This window comes from Nerophis ophidion, linkage group LG22 (genome assembly GCF_033978795.1).
Source record: "Nerophis ophidion isolate RoL-2023_Sa linkage group LG22, RoL_Noph_v1.0, whole genome shotgun sequence".
Classification (NCBI taxonomy): Eukaryota; Metazoa; Chordata; class Actinopteri; order Syngnathiformes; family Syngnathidae; genus Nerophis; species Nerophis ophidion.
Window position 1 is genome coordinate 732,763 of NC_084632.1, and position 15,429 is coordinate 748,191.

The following is a 15,429-nucleotide window of genomic DNA, read 5'->3' on the forward strand; positions in this document are numbered from 1 at the left end:
ATCAAGTGTTCATTCAAGCCTAAGGCAAAATATGGAGATATATATTGTGATATGGACTAAAAATATTGAGATATTAATAAAAGGCTATATGGCCCATCCCTACCGCCACATCATATTAATAAAAGGCTATATGGCCCAGCTCTACCGCCACATCAATTAAAGTGGTCCTCCACATCAATGGAACTAGCAAATGTGTGTAACCTTGTTCTCTTTCTTCTTGCCTTTTCAGTTTGTTCTCCTGCTCGTCCGTGTTGGATTCCATGTTGTTCAAATCAACACCACCCCAAGACGGCGCCATTCAGACGACACTGCTCCACGATATTGTCACCCCCCTCCGGAGGTATCTCTAACGTAAAGAATGTGGTGAAAATAATTTGGTTTATTTTAAAAATGCGGTGAAATTACTTTGGTTTATTATAGTGTAGCAAAAATATGTTGGTTCATTTTAAAGTGTGGTGAAAATATTTTGGTTTATTACAGGGGTCGGCAACCCAAAATGTTGAAAGAGGCATATTGGACCAAAAATCCCCCCCCAAAAATCTGTCTGGATCCGCAAAAAAAATAAAAGCCTTATATAAGTGGTATGAGGAAGACAACACATGATGTATGTGTCTATATTAGCCTACTATCAAAGGCTGATGCAAATCTTCATAGACAGAAAGGTTGTATTTGAATTTTTATTCTACACATTTCTGCAACATTGGAAATCATTAGTAAAATGGAGGCTAACCCTAACCCTAACCCTTCTGGAAATAAGTGGCTCGGAATGGCCAAAGGTATAGATGTGTGTGTCAAGTTAAAGGAAACTGCAGGCTGTCTTCTTCTAATGGATTTATGACAATCTTTGCAAGTTGGGTAACGTTTGCTGTGGTTTGGAACAACTGGCACACAAACATGCTGATGCAATATGTACTTACAACTAGCATAAACAGCATGTTAGCATTGATTAGCTTGCAGTCATGGACTGACCAAATATGCCTGATAAGCACTCCAGCAAATCAATAAAATCAACAAAGCTCACCTTTGTGCATTCACGCACAGTATAAAACGTTTGGTGGACAAAATGAGACAAAGAAGGAGTGGCAATAAACACATCTTTCTGTGGAAGCGTCGGAGAAAGTTGCACAATTAAACAAACTACGATGAGTTCAAGGATCGCTGAAATTAGTTAGACAAAACGGTGGTTGCCAAATGCTCATTAGGGAAGCATGTGTAACATTAAAAAGTGGGATATCTAACAACTAGGAAGGTTTGGGTCATGTTTGGCCACTGGGGCGGCGCTAAAGAGCCGCAGGTTGCTGACCCCCAGTTTAGCATAATGTGTGGTGAAAATATGTCTGTTTATTGTGAAAGTACTTTGGTTTATTATGTGTGGTAAAACTATTTTTGTTTATTATAATCCGTGGTAAAAAAAAATGTTTTAGTTTATTACAACACATGATGAAAACAATTTGTTTTATTATGAAAATATATGGTTTATTATGATGTGTGGTGAAAATGCTTCTGTTTATGATAACATATACTGAAAATGTGTTAGTTTATTATGACCCGTGCTTGAAATACTTTGGTTTATTGTGAAAATATATGCTTTATTATAATGTGTGGTGAAAATACTTTGGTTTATTATAACATATGGTGAAAAGTTGTTGGTTAATTATAACGTGTAGTGAAAATATTTTTGGTTTATTATGAAAATAAATGGTTTATTATAATGTGGGGTGAAATACTTTGGTTCATTTTGAAAATATATAGATTTTTTATGTGTGGCGAAACTATGTTGGTTTATGATAATACATAGTGAAAAGTTGTTAGTTTATTATAATGTGTAGTGAAAATACTTTTGTTTATTGTGAGAAGATATGGTTTACTATAAATTGTTGTGAAAATGAGTTGTTTCATTATAAAGCCCAGTAAAATTGTGTTTTTTTTTAATTATAATATGTGGTGAAAATATGTTGGTTTATTTTGAAAATAATATGATTTATTATAATGTGTGGTGAAGATATTTTTGATTTACCATAACGTAAGGTGAAAATACTTTGGTTTATTATAATCATTATAATATTAATTAATTATTGTTCATTATTATTATTTTGTGGAAATACTTTGGTTTATTATAACGTGTGGTGAAAATATTTTGGTTTATTATTATGTGTGGTGAACATACTTTAGTTTATTATTAGAGATGTCCGATAATATCGGCCGATAAATGCTTTAAAATGTAATATCGGAAATGTATCGGTTTCAAAAAGTAAAATGTATGACTTTTGAAAACATGGCTGTATGGAGTGGTACACAGGCGTAGGGAGAAGTACAGAGAAGTTGCTTCTCCCAGTCATACTTGCTAACCCTCCCGAATTTCAGTGTCCCTCCCGAAAATCTCCCGAGGCAACCGTTCTCCTGAATTTATCCCAATATCCACCCAGACAACAATATTGCATTTGCGTGCCGACCCAATGACATCATTTCTACGGCTTTTCACACACACGAGTGAATGCAAGGCATACTTGGTCAACAGCCATACAGGTCACACTGAGGATGGCCGTACAAACAACTTTAACACTGTTACAAATATGCGCCACACTGTGAACCCACACCAAACAAGAATGACAAACACATTTCGGGAGAACATCCGCACCGTAACACAACATAAAAACAACAGAACAAATACCCAGAACCCCTTGCAGCACTAACTCACTAAAATATATATCCACCGCTACCCCCTGGCCCCATAAAACCAACCCTTCCCACCTCAACGTCCTCATGCTCTCTCAGGGGGAGCATGTTCCAAATTCCAAGCTGCTGTTTTGAGGCATGTTAAAAAAAATGTTTTTTTTTACTTCAATAATAAATATGGCAGTGCCATGTTGGCATTTTTTCCATAACTTGAGTTGATTTATTTTGGAAAACCTTGTTACATTGTTTCATGCATCCAGCGGGGCATCACAACAAAATTAGGCATAATAATGTGTTCATTCCACAACTGCATGTATCGGTATCGGTAATTAAGAGTTGGACAACATCGGAATATCGCATATCGGCAAAAAAGCCATTATCAGACATCACTAGTGGTGATAGTACCTTTTTTTAAAATTCTCATGTGTAGTAAAGATGAGTTGTTTTATTGTAATGTGTGGAGAAAAGTACTTATCAAATAAGTTGGTTCATAAGGTGTGGATGTTTTACAGCCAGGGTTTTGTGGAAGGTGGCCATGTCATGAAGCTCAGGCAGCAGCTACAGAAACATGGCTGCAGTATCTCCTTCACCACTGACGAAAAGGGTGAGTTTTTATTTCCCATCCAAGCAGAAATCATTTCTCTCGTGTCAACATCTGCTGTTGTCTTCTAGACCCAGAGGAGTTTCTCACCGTCATCATGCACCACATCCTGGCACTGGATCCTCTTTTGAAATTGTATGTTACAACGTTGTCATGTGTCATGTATTAGGCTCCAAAAATACTCCAATGACGACTTTACTTTTATTTTGGATGTGACTTTCTCAGGTCTTTTACCCGAGAAGATTACAGAATTACAATACAAATGAAGTTTTAGTCTTGAATAAAGTGTATCGTCTATATTCAGGTCAGCTGGTGGTGAAGTACAAGAGAGTTATTGCTATCAGATCTTCCTGGAGCAGAACCACAAGTTGGTGCTTCCCACGGTGCAGCAGCTACTGGAACATTCCTTTCACAGTGCTGGACTCAAACTGGCAGAGGTAAAATGGACTCCCTGAATTCTGCGGGACTTTTTGTGTTAATAATGCAGATTATTCAGTTTTGACTCAAACATTATTACTCTGGAAGACACTAAAATTGCTCATGGACTTTGCACGGTGTGGCTCAGATGGCAGAGCAGCCCACCAGAAACTTGGGTTCCTGGTTCAAACCTAGCTTCCGCCATCCTAGTCACTGCCTTTGTGTCTTTGGGCAAGATAAAGTACTTCACCCAGCTTGCTCTAAGTGCCACCCACACTTATGGAATTGTGGCATAACTGTAGATAATGGGTTTCTCAATGTAAAGTGCTCTGAGTCATCCTTACTCTGAATCCATTCTTCATTTTGAAAAATGTATTGGAACATTTTTTTATTTTTTTACTTTCATTTTTAATACTCAATTTGACAAAAAAAAACATTTTAGGCCATCTCCATACAACAAAAATAAGCTTTTCTAACCAGTAATGTGTTTTGAAAATTATTTTTATAATTGTTGTACAAAAAATACTGCACATTGTGTAAGTTTCAAAGACCAATGACATCTATTAAACAAGACAAGAAGCAAAGAATTAATAAGAGACAAAGTTCAATTTGGCTCAGTGAGAAGAAACATGGACATCTGTACCCTTGTACAGTGTCATCACGCTCTGCCAAAATATTGTACGCCTCCTTCTTTTATTTGGTCCTTCCCTGGCCACATGGCAACAGCTGCTTCCTAAGGGACGGGGTCGTAAAAGAGTTCAAGAAAGAGGCTGCAAAAGAGTTCAAAAAGAGGTTTGTAAAAGAGTTTTTTTTTTAAATGGTGCCTGGAGGGGTGTCTGGTCCTGCTTCCTCTTTGCTTTTTTAGTTTTTTGGTCAGACACTATCTTTCTGTTGATTCCAATACATATATATATATATATATATATATATATATATATATATATATATATACACACACACACACAAATTACATACATACAAACACAAAAAATACGACAATAACACTACCTTCTAGCTTATGTTACCGTTAATGGTTTATATATATATATATATATATATATATATATATATATATATATATATATATATATATATATATATATATATATATATATATATATACATATGTTCTGTTAAACCATTAATGGTAACATAAGCTAGAAGGTAGTGTTATTGTTGTATTTGTAATGTATATATATATTCCGCCCGATTGTAGCAGAGATAGGCGCCAGCGCCCCCCGCAACCCCGAAAGGGAATAAGCGGTAGAAAATGGATGGATGGATATATATATATATATATATATATATATATATATATATATATATATATATATATTCAATTGATTTGTTTTGGTGTCTGTTGACTTTTTTCAAAGGTGTTCGTTTTTATTGCTGTATCTCCTATATGAAGAAAAAAATAATGTGTCTTCATCATTCTAAACACATCATAACCACAATGACATCTCTTAGCGTCAACAATATATTTTGATGTCGAGATCGTGCTTCAATATATCCCAGAAAAGGAGGCGCAGATTATGTTTGTGTTGTGCATGTTTAACAACATGACAAAACCCCACAGGTTGGAGCATAGTCTATGATGCAATAGAGGAAAAGGAGCACAAGGTGACAGCCGCTCCTACTATACATGCAAAGTTGTCATTTCAATAGAGCGGTCTGCAGCACTTTTGCACTTGTTACCAATTGTACCAGAAGATCATCTGCAAGACGGCCACTAATAGTACACACAATTCTACAGTTTGCACATGCTATTTAGCGCTTATTTGGATCTCACTAGATCAGAACCTGTGTTCTCAATTACAGGTGCCACCCTGCTTCATCCTTCAGATGCCTCGCTTTGGGAAGAAATTCAAGATGTTTGAAAAAATTATTCCCTCCCTGGAGTTAGACATCACTAACCTTTTGTCTGAAGGTAAACACTATACATTTCAATTAAGTTTTAAATATAATTCAAACCCCGTTTCCATATGAGTTGGGAAATTATGTTAGATGTAAATATCAATCAATCAATCAATCAATCAATGTTTATTTATATAGCCCCAAATCACAAATGTCTCAAAGGACTGCACAAATCATTACAACTACAACATCCTCGGAAGAACCCACAAAAGGGCAAGGAAAACTCACACCCAGTGGGCAGGGAGAATTCACATCCAGTGGGACGCCAGTGACAATGCTGACTATGAGAAACCTTGGAGAGGACCTCAGATGTGGGCAACCCCCCCCCTCTAGGGGACCAAAAGCAATGGATGTCGAGCGGGTCTAACATGATACTGTGAAAGTTCAATCCATAGTGGCTCCAAGACAGCAGCGAGAGTCCCGTCCACAGGAAACCATCTCAAGCGGATCAGCAGCATAGAGATGTCCCCAACCGATACAGGCGAGCGGTCCATCCTGGGTCCCGACGAGCGGTCCATCCTGGGTCTCGACTCTGGACAGTCAGTACTTCATCCATGGTCATCGGACCGGACCCCCTCCACAAGGGAGGGGGGGACATAGGAGAAAGAAAAGAAGCGGCAGATCAACTGGTCTAAAAAGGAGGTCTATTTAAAGGCTAGAGTATACAGATGAGTTTTAAGATGAGACTTAAATGCTTCTACTGAGGTAGCATCTCGAACTGTTACCGGGAGGGCATTCCAGAGTACTGGAGCCCGAACGGAAAACGCTCTATAGCCCGCAGACTTTTTTTGGGCTTTGGGAATCACTAACAAGCCGGAGTCCTTTGAACGCAGATTTCTTGCCGGGACATATGGTACAATACAATCGGCAAGATAGGATGGAGCTAGACCGTGTAGTATTTTATACGTAAGTAGTAAAACCTTAAAGTCACATCTTAAGTGCACAGGAAGCCAGTGCAGGTGAGCCAGTATAGGTATATATGTATGTATATATGTATATAAAGGTATGTACAGTACAGGCGTAATATGATCAAACTTTCTTGTTCTTGTCAAAAGTCTAGCAGCCGCATTTTGTACCAACTGTAATCTTTTAATGCTAGACATGGGGAGACCCGAAAATAATACGTTACAGTAATCGAGACGAGACGTAACAAACGCATGGATAATGATCTCGGCGTCTTTAGTGGACAAAATGGAGCGAATTTTAGCGATATTACGGAGATGAAAGAAGGCCGTTTTAGTAACGCTTTTAATGTGTGATTCAAAGGAGAGAGTTGGGTCGAAGATAATACCCAGATTTTTTACAGAGTCACCTTGTTTTATTATTTGGTTGTCAAATGTTAAAGTTGTATTATTAAATAGAGGTCGGTGTCTAGCAGGACCGATAATCAGCATTTCCGTTTTTTTGGCATTAAGTTGCAAAAAGTTAGCGGACATCCATTGTTTAATTTCATTAAGACACGCTTCCAACTGACTACTGTCCGGCGTGTTGGTCAGCTTTAGGGGCATATAAATATAAACGGAATACAATGATTTGCAAATCATTTTCAAGCCATATTCAGTTGAATATGCTACAAAGACAACATATTTGATGTTCAAACTCATAAACATTTTTTTTTTGCAAATCATTAACTTTAAAATTTGATGACCGCAACACGTGACAAAAAAGTTTGGAAAGGTGGCAATACATACTGATAAAGTTGAGAAATACTCATCAAACACTTATTTGGAACATCCCACAGGTGTGCAGGCTAATTGGGAACAGGTGGGTGCCATGATTGGCTATAAAAACAGCTTGCCAAAAAAATGCTCAGTCTTTCACAAGAAAGGATGGGGCGAGGTACACCCCTTTGTCCACAACTGCGTGAGCAAATAGTCAAACAGTTTAAGAACAACCTTTCTCAAAGTGCAATTGCAAGAAATTTAGGGGTTTCAACATCTACGCTCCATAATATCATCAAAAGGTTCAGAGAATCTGGAGAAATCACTCCACGTAAGCGGCATGGCCGGAAACCAACATTGAATGACCGTGACCTTCCATCCCTTGGACGGCACTGTATCAAAAACCCACATCAATCTCTAAAAGATATCACCACATGGGCTCAGGAACACTTCAGAAAACCACTGTCACTAAATACAGTTTGTCGCTACATCTGTAAGTGCAAGTTAAAGCTCTACTAAGCAAAGCGAAAGCCAATTATCAACAACATCCAGAAATGCCGCCGGCTTCTCTGGGCCCGAGGTCATCCAGGATGGACTGATGCAAGTGGAAAAGTGTTCTTTGGTCTGACGAGTCCACATTTCAAATTTTTTGGGGAAATATTCGACATTGTGTCATTCGGACCAAAGGGGAAGCGAACCATCCAGACTGTTATCGACGCAAAGTTGAAAAGCCAGCATGTGTGATGGTATGGGGGTGCATTAGTGCCCAAGGCATGGGTAACTTACACATCTGTGAAGGCACCATTAATGCTGAAAGGTACATACAGGTTTTGGAACAACATATCCTGCCATCTAAGCGCCGTATTTTTCATGGACGACCCTGCTTATTTCAGCAAGACAATGCCAAGCCACATTCAGCACGTGTTACAACAGCGTGGCTTCGTAAAAAAAGAGTGCGGGCACTTTCCTGGCCCGCCTGCAGTCTAGACCTGTCTCCCATGGAAAATGTGTGGCACATTATGAAGTGTAAAATACAACAGCGGACACTGTTGAAGGACTGAAGCTCTACATATCACAAGAATGGGAAAGAATTCCACTTTCAAAGCTTCAACAATTAGTTTCCTCAGTTCCCAAACGTTTATTGAGTGTTGTTAAAAGGAAATGTGATGTAACACAGTGGTGAACATGCCCTTTCCCAACTACTTTGGCACGTGTTGCAGCCATGATATTCTAAGTTAATTAAAAAAATAAAGTTTATGAGTTTGAACATCAAATATCTTGTATTTGTAGTGCATTCAACTGAATATGGGTTGAAATTGATTTGCAAATCATTGTATTCTGTTTATATTTACATCTAACACAATTTCCCAACTCAATTGGAAACAGGTTTTGTAGATGGAGTTTTAAACAAGTTTCAAAAAAATGTTTAATTTTCCTGAAGGAACTCTCTTGAAATAATCAATAAAGTACTATCTATCTATCTATTGCCAAACGCAGCAGATACATATACATATATATGTGTTCTTGGATGTTTCAGGTCCTCAGCAGTGCATACTTTGTGGAAAGTTGGCCCAAGAAGAGTGCCTTGATTGTTTTGAAGAGCCTGTTTTTGGCTGCACCGGATGCAAAATCTTCTGCAGTACATGTTCTGCTCAGGTTGGCGTTGTTACTTGGACATGAGAGTCATTGCTTTACTTGAACAGTAGTTTAACAGTGTGAAGGGCAGGTGGGGAAACTACTAATCACTAAGTATCTGAAGAAGATCACAACGTAAATAATTGGAAGGAATACATATTTTATTAATATTTAAAAAATGATTACATAAAAGGAGGCTGGAGCTTAAAACGGAATTTCAACATGTTTTGGAGACTTGCTGACCACTTGTCAACTACAGTATTTTGATTTGTTACCCCAATTATTTTCACCTTTTAGGTGTCATATTCTGATGGGGTTTTTTTCTACATTTAAAACACTCCCTTGTGCTTGACATCAGTGTTTCTTAACTATAGGGCCAGGGCTCATTGGTGGGCCTTGAGCGCCTCCTACAGCTGCCAAAAAATATCTGTTTCGGAACTGTGGTCTGTATGGGCCACAGCGGTACTCAGTCTTAATACACTTTTCCACCACTTATGGCACTAATGACAGACTCAAACAAACAGAAGAAGTCTGGAGTTAGAGTCATAGAGAAGTTAATATTATGACTAAAGTGGTGAAGATGTATTTCCACCTGCACTTAAATTTGATGGAAAATTTCTTTGAGAAACATTTTCATTCAATATTAATTTCTGCAACATGTATTTACTTTAACACTGAATAATTGTATGTACATTTATTTTTCATAAGTATGTGTGATTCCCTTCTTTTACAATGTGTTTGATTAGTAGTTATTTTTCTAATCAGCCTGACCTAAGCATTGATTATATTTGTGATCAAAAAATGGTTTCATATCATTTGATAAAGTTGTTTATCCTCTTAAATTGTAAGTATGTTAAATATAATTCTTGAATGTGATTAAAATCGAGAATAAGATTACTAATTCAGTGTTCGTTAATAGGCTAGTCTGTAGTCAAAAGAGTTAAGAACCCTTGGTCTACATAAGTTGTAATGGTGGTTCTTTGGTCCAAATGTTGCTTAGATTATGTTTAACAGACCTTCTTCAAGCGACACTTTGACTACTTCTTCTCCCCGCCAGCCATGTTGTAGTTTTTATCACTTTCATAGCGATTTACCGACAGATATAGGTTAGAACTATACACTACAAACCCCGTTTCCATGTAAGTTGGGAAATTGTGTTCGATGTAAATATAAACAGAATACAATGATTAGCAAATCCTTTTCAACCCATATTCAGTGGAATATGCTACAAAGACAACATATTTGATGTTCAAACACATAAACTATATATTTTTTTTGCAAATAATAATTAACTTAGAAGTTCATGGCTGCAACACATGCCAAAGTAGTTGGGAAAGGGCATGTTCACCACTGTGTTACATCACCTTTTCTTTTGACAACTGGACTGCAGGCGGGCCAGGAAAATACCCGCACTCTTTTACTACGAAGCCACGCTGTTGTAACACGTGCTGAATGTGGCTTGGCATTGTCTTGCTGAAATAAGCAGGGGCGTCCATGAAAAAGACGGCACTTAAATGGCAGCGTATGTTGTTCCAAAACCTGTATGTACCTTTCAGCCTTAATGGTGCCTTCACAGATGTGTAAGTTACTCATGCCTTGGGCACTAATACACCCCCATACCATCACACATGCTGGCTTTTCAACTTTGGGTCTATAGCAGTCTGGATGGTTCGCTTCCCCTTTGGTCGGGATGACATGATGTCAAATATTTCCAAAAACGATTTGAAATGTGGACTCGTCAGACCACAGAACACTTTTCCACTTTGCATCAGTCCATCTTAGATGAGCTCGGGCCCAGAGAAGCCAGCGGCGTTTCTGGATGTTGTTGATAAATGGCTTTCGCTTTGCATAGTAGAGCTTTAACTTGCACTTACAGATGTAGCGACAAACGGTATTCAGTGCCAGTGGTTTTCTGAAGTGTTCCTGAGCCCATGTGGTGATATCCTTTAGAGATTGATGTGGATTTTTGATACAGTGCCGTCTGAGGGATGGAAGGTCACGGTCATTCAATGTTGATTTCCGGCCATGCCGCTTACGTGGAGTGATTTCTCCAGATTCTCTGAACCTTTTGATGATATTATGGAGTGTAGATGTTGAAATCCCTAAATTTCTTGCAATGTCACTTTGAGAAAGGTTGTTCTTAAACTGTTTGACTATTTGCTCACGCAGTTGTGGACAAAGGGGTGTACCTCACCCCATCCTTTCTTGTGAAAGACTGAGCATTTTTTGGGAAGCTGTTTTTATACCCAATCATGGCACCCACCTGTTCCCAATTAGCCTGCACACCTGTGGAATGTTCCAAATAAGTGTTTGATGAGTATTTATCAACTTTATCAGTATTTATCACCGCCTTTCCCAACTTCTTTGTCACGTGTTGCTGGCATCAAATTGTAAAGTTAACGATTATTTGCGACAAATAAAAAAATGTTTATGAGTTTGAACATCAAATATGTTGTCTTTGTAGCATATTCAACTGAATATGGCTTGAAAAGGATTTGCAAATCATTGTATTCTGTTTATATTTACATCTAACACAATTTCCCAACTCATATGGAAACAGGATTTGTACATTGTATTAGAAATGCCAAGAGTGGAGGATGCATGTGCATGTACGAGCGTGTGTGCCCCACAACATGAGGATAGAGAAAATTAACAACCTTATTGACTACAGCATCGGACTGCAATGGCGCACTTGGGCAAAACTCTTCTGGTAAATGTCATTAGGTTCGTTCAAAGGAAGTACAAAGGCTATCTCTTCCATGCCACCACTATTTGATTTCAAATAATTGGGACTTATGCAGATCCCAAAAACACAACAGCAGGTAGCAATAGGCTAAAAAAAAGTTGGTTTTACCTAATTGGTCCCCTTTAAACCAAAACATAGCAACATACTTTTCTTATTTGCGTCAATTTAGTTAGCTGGTGTTAGCCATCTTAGCATGCTATATTTTCTCAGTAAGAAGTTGGTATTTGTGTCACTAATGGCAGCTTCAAAGGTAAGTCAATCCATGGTCGAGATAGCCTTAAACTGGACCTATTATGCACAACCAACTTTTCTTACCAACTGGTATCTGCTGTTGTGTGTTTGGGATCTGCATAAGTCCTGAAAATCTGAAATCAAATATCGGAGATATGGTGGAGATATTTATAAAACAATTTTGCCTTCTTTCATCCTTCCACCAAACAAGCCGTTTGGTATTTGCCCAATTTGTTTACATTTTTCCCATTGGTGATGTCAGCGTAGGTCGAAATTTTATCTGAAGCGCTTTGCGCGAGTCCGCCATGGTAGTCCGTGTTGTAATCAATAAACTCCTTCATTGTCTCTATCAGCTTGTTGTGGGGCAGACTGGCTCGTACATGCACATGCATCCTCCACTGTTGCCATTTCTAATACAAAGTAGTGTATAGTTCCAACTTATATCTGTCAGTAGACTCCATACTGAAGCACTTCAAACTAGAACACGGCTGTTGAGGAGAAGATGCTGTTGAAGTGGAGGCACGTAAATAAGACTGCCCTCAAAACGGTCCATCCTGAAGAGACGAGCAGCAAGCGGCTTGAAAACGATCCGTGAAACATAATTTATGCAAAATTTTGTTCAAAGAACCACCATTACATGTTATGTAGACCAAAAATGTACAAACCCTGTTGCCATATGAGTTGGGAAATGGTGTTAGATGTAAATATAAACAGAATACAATGATTTGCAAATCCTTTTCAACCCATATTCAGTTGAATATGCTACAAAGACAACATATTTGATGTTCAAACTCATAAACTTCTTTTTTGCAAATAATCATTAACTTTAGAATTTGATGCCAGCAACACGTGACAAAGAAGTTGGGAAAGGTGGCAATAAATACTGATAAAGTTGAGGAATGCTCATCAAACACTTATTTGGAACATCCCACAGGTGTGCAGGCTAATTGGGAACAGGTGGGTGCCATGATTGGCTATAAAAGCAGCTTCCCAAAAAATGCTAAGTAATTGACAAACAAGGATGGGGTGAGTTTCACCACTTTGTAAGCAAATTGTCAAACAGTTTTAGAACAACATTTCTCAACGAGCTATTGCAAGGAATTTAGGGATTTTACCATCTACGGTCCGTAAAATCATCAAAAAGTTCAGAGAATCTGGAGAAATCACTGCACGTAAGCGATGATATTATGGACCTTTGAACCCTCAGGCGGTACTATATCAAAAACCGACATCTGTGTGTAAAGGATATCACCACATGGGCTCAGGAACACTTCATTAAACCACTGTCAGTAACTACAGTTGGTCGCTCCATCTGTAAGTGCATGTTAAAACTCTACAATGCAAGCCAAACCCATTTATCAACAATATCCTGAAACGCCGCCGGCTTGGCTGGGCCCGAGCTCATCTAAGATGGACTGATGCAAAATGGAAAAGTGTTCTGTGGTCTGACAAGTCCACATTTCAAATTATATTTGGAAACAGAGGACGCGGTGTCCTCCAGAACAAAGAGGAAAATAACCATCCGGATTGTTATAGGCGCAAAGTGTAAAAGCCAGCATGTGTGATGGTATGGGGGTGTATTAGTGCCCAAGGCATGGGTAACTTACACATCTGTGAAGGCACCATTAATGCTGAAAGGTCCATACAGGTTTTGGAACAACATATGTTGTCATCCAAGCAACATTATCATGGACGCCCCTTCTTATTTCAGCAAGACAAGTGTTACAACAGCGTGGCTTCGTAAAAAAGAGTGCAGGTACTTTCCTGGCCCGCCTGCAGTCCAGACCTGTCTCCCATGGAAAATGTGTGGCGCATTATGAAGCGTAAAATAGGACAGCGGAGACCCCGGACTGTTGAAGGACTGAAACTCTACATAAAACAAGAATGGGAAAGAATTCCACTTTCAAAGCTTCAACAATTAGTTTCCTCAGTTCCCAAACGTTTATTGAGTGTTGTTAAAGGAAAAGGTGATGTAACACAGTGGTGAACATGCCCTTTCCCAACTACTTTGGCACGTGTTGCAGCCCATCCCTCCATCCATCCATCCATCATCTTCCGCTTATCCGAGGTCGGGTCGCGGGGGCAACAGCCTAAGCAGGGAAACCCAGACTTCCCTCTCCCCAGCCACTTCGTCTAGCTCTTCCCGGGGGATCCCGAGGCGTTCCCAGGCCAGCCGGGAGACATAGTCTTCCCAACGTGTCCTGGGTCTTCCCTGTGGCCTCCTACCGGTTGGACGTGCCCTAAACACCTCCCTAGGGAGGCGTTCGGGTGGCATCCTGACCAGATGCCCGAACCACCTCATCTGGCTCCTCTCGATGTGAAGGAGCAGCGGCTTTACTTTGAGTTCCTCCCGGATGGCAGAGCTTCTCACCCTATCTCTAAGGGAGAGACCCGCCACACGGCGGAGGAAACTCATTTCGGCCGCTTGTACCCGTGATCTTATCCTTTCGGTCATGACCCAAAGCTCATGACCATAGGTGAGGATGGGAACGTAGATCGACCGGTAAATTGAGAGCTTTGCCTTCCGGCTCAGCTCCTTCTTCACCACAACGGACCGGTACAACGTCCGCATTACTGAAGACGCCGCACCGATCCGCCTGTCGATCTCACCATCCACTCTTCCCTCACTCGTGAACAAGACTCCTAGATACTTGAACTCCTCCACTTGGGTCTCCTCCCCAACCCGGAGATGGCACTCCACACTCCACGTGTTGCAGCCATGAAATTCTAATTATTATTTGCAAAAAAAATAAAGTTTACAAGTTTGAACATCAAATATGTTGTCTTTGTAGTGCATTCAATTGAATATGGGTTGAAAGGGATTTGCAAATCATTGTATTCTGTTTATATTTACATCTAACACAATTTCCCAACTCATGCAGAAACGGGGTTTGTAGATGTTTCTTTAAAAAGTTATATTCCTTTAAGACTGCATTTACTTATTTACAAAATAAACACATCAGCTTTTAGACTGCACTGTCCATAAATTCATTCATTCTGTCCTCGCTACTCGTTGCCAGCGTGTGCAGCCGGACAGATAGTTAACAGCAAGAGTTGTAGACGATTTAAGTTCCTGCTTTTGAATTATTTTTCTTCCTCAGTTTTAGTTCTTTGTACGTCTTCCTTTATTAGTTTTTTAAGAGTGCAAATATACACATAACAAAAGTATATCACCCATTGTGTATTTTTACATAATTTTGTATAAAAACAATATAGTAATGTACAGAATTTACCTTGGAGAGTAGACTTCTACAGAATCGCCTTTTAGCTGCTTCTCCATCAAACACACCATCAGCAGCTTTTTCCTAATTTTCATGGATAAATGTACGACATTAAGATTTTATTTAAACATTTTTGGCTTGCATTAGGGCAGCACGATGGCATAGGGGAACAGGGGTTTGTGCATGTGCCTCACAATACAAAGGTGCTGAGTAGTCCTGAGTTCAATCCCGGGCTCGGGATCTTTCTGTGTGGAGTTTGCATGTTCTCCCCGTGACTGCGTGGGTTTTACTCCGGCTTCCTCCCACCTCCAAAGACATGCACCT

At 39.3% G+C, this 15,429-nt stretch overlaps 1 protein-coding gene across 8 annotated transcripts in view; it reads left to right on the forward strand.

The window, feature by feature from the left end:
* Positions 1 to 15,429, forward strand: part of cyldl (cylindromatosis (turban tumor syndrome), like) — a 33,802-nt gene that overhangs the window by 13,957 nt on the left and 4,416 nt on the right. For 7 of the 8 annotated variants that reach the window (XM_061882913.1, XM_061882909.1, XM_061882911.1 and 4 more), the window contains 6 exons: positions 230 to 340; positions 3,189 to 3,280; positions 3,349 to 3,412; positions 3,582 to 3,714; positions 5,516 to 5,624; positions 8,810 to 8,928. In XM_061882913.1, the coding sequence (XP_061738897.1) occupies positions 230 to 340; positions 3,189 to 3,280; positions 3,349 to 3,412; positions 3,582 to 3,714; positions 5,516 to 5,624; positions 8,810 to 8,928 (628 nt within the window). The remainder of the gene's footprint in view (positions 1 to 229; positions 341 to 3,188; positions 3,281 to 3,348; positions 3,413 to 3,581; positions 3,715 to 5,515; positions 5,625 to 8,809; positions 8,929 to 15,429) is intronic. The other variant, XM_061882914.1, reaches the window with a different exon arrangement.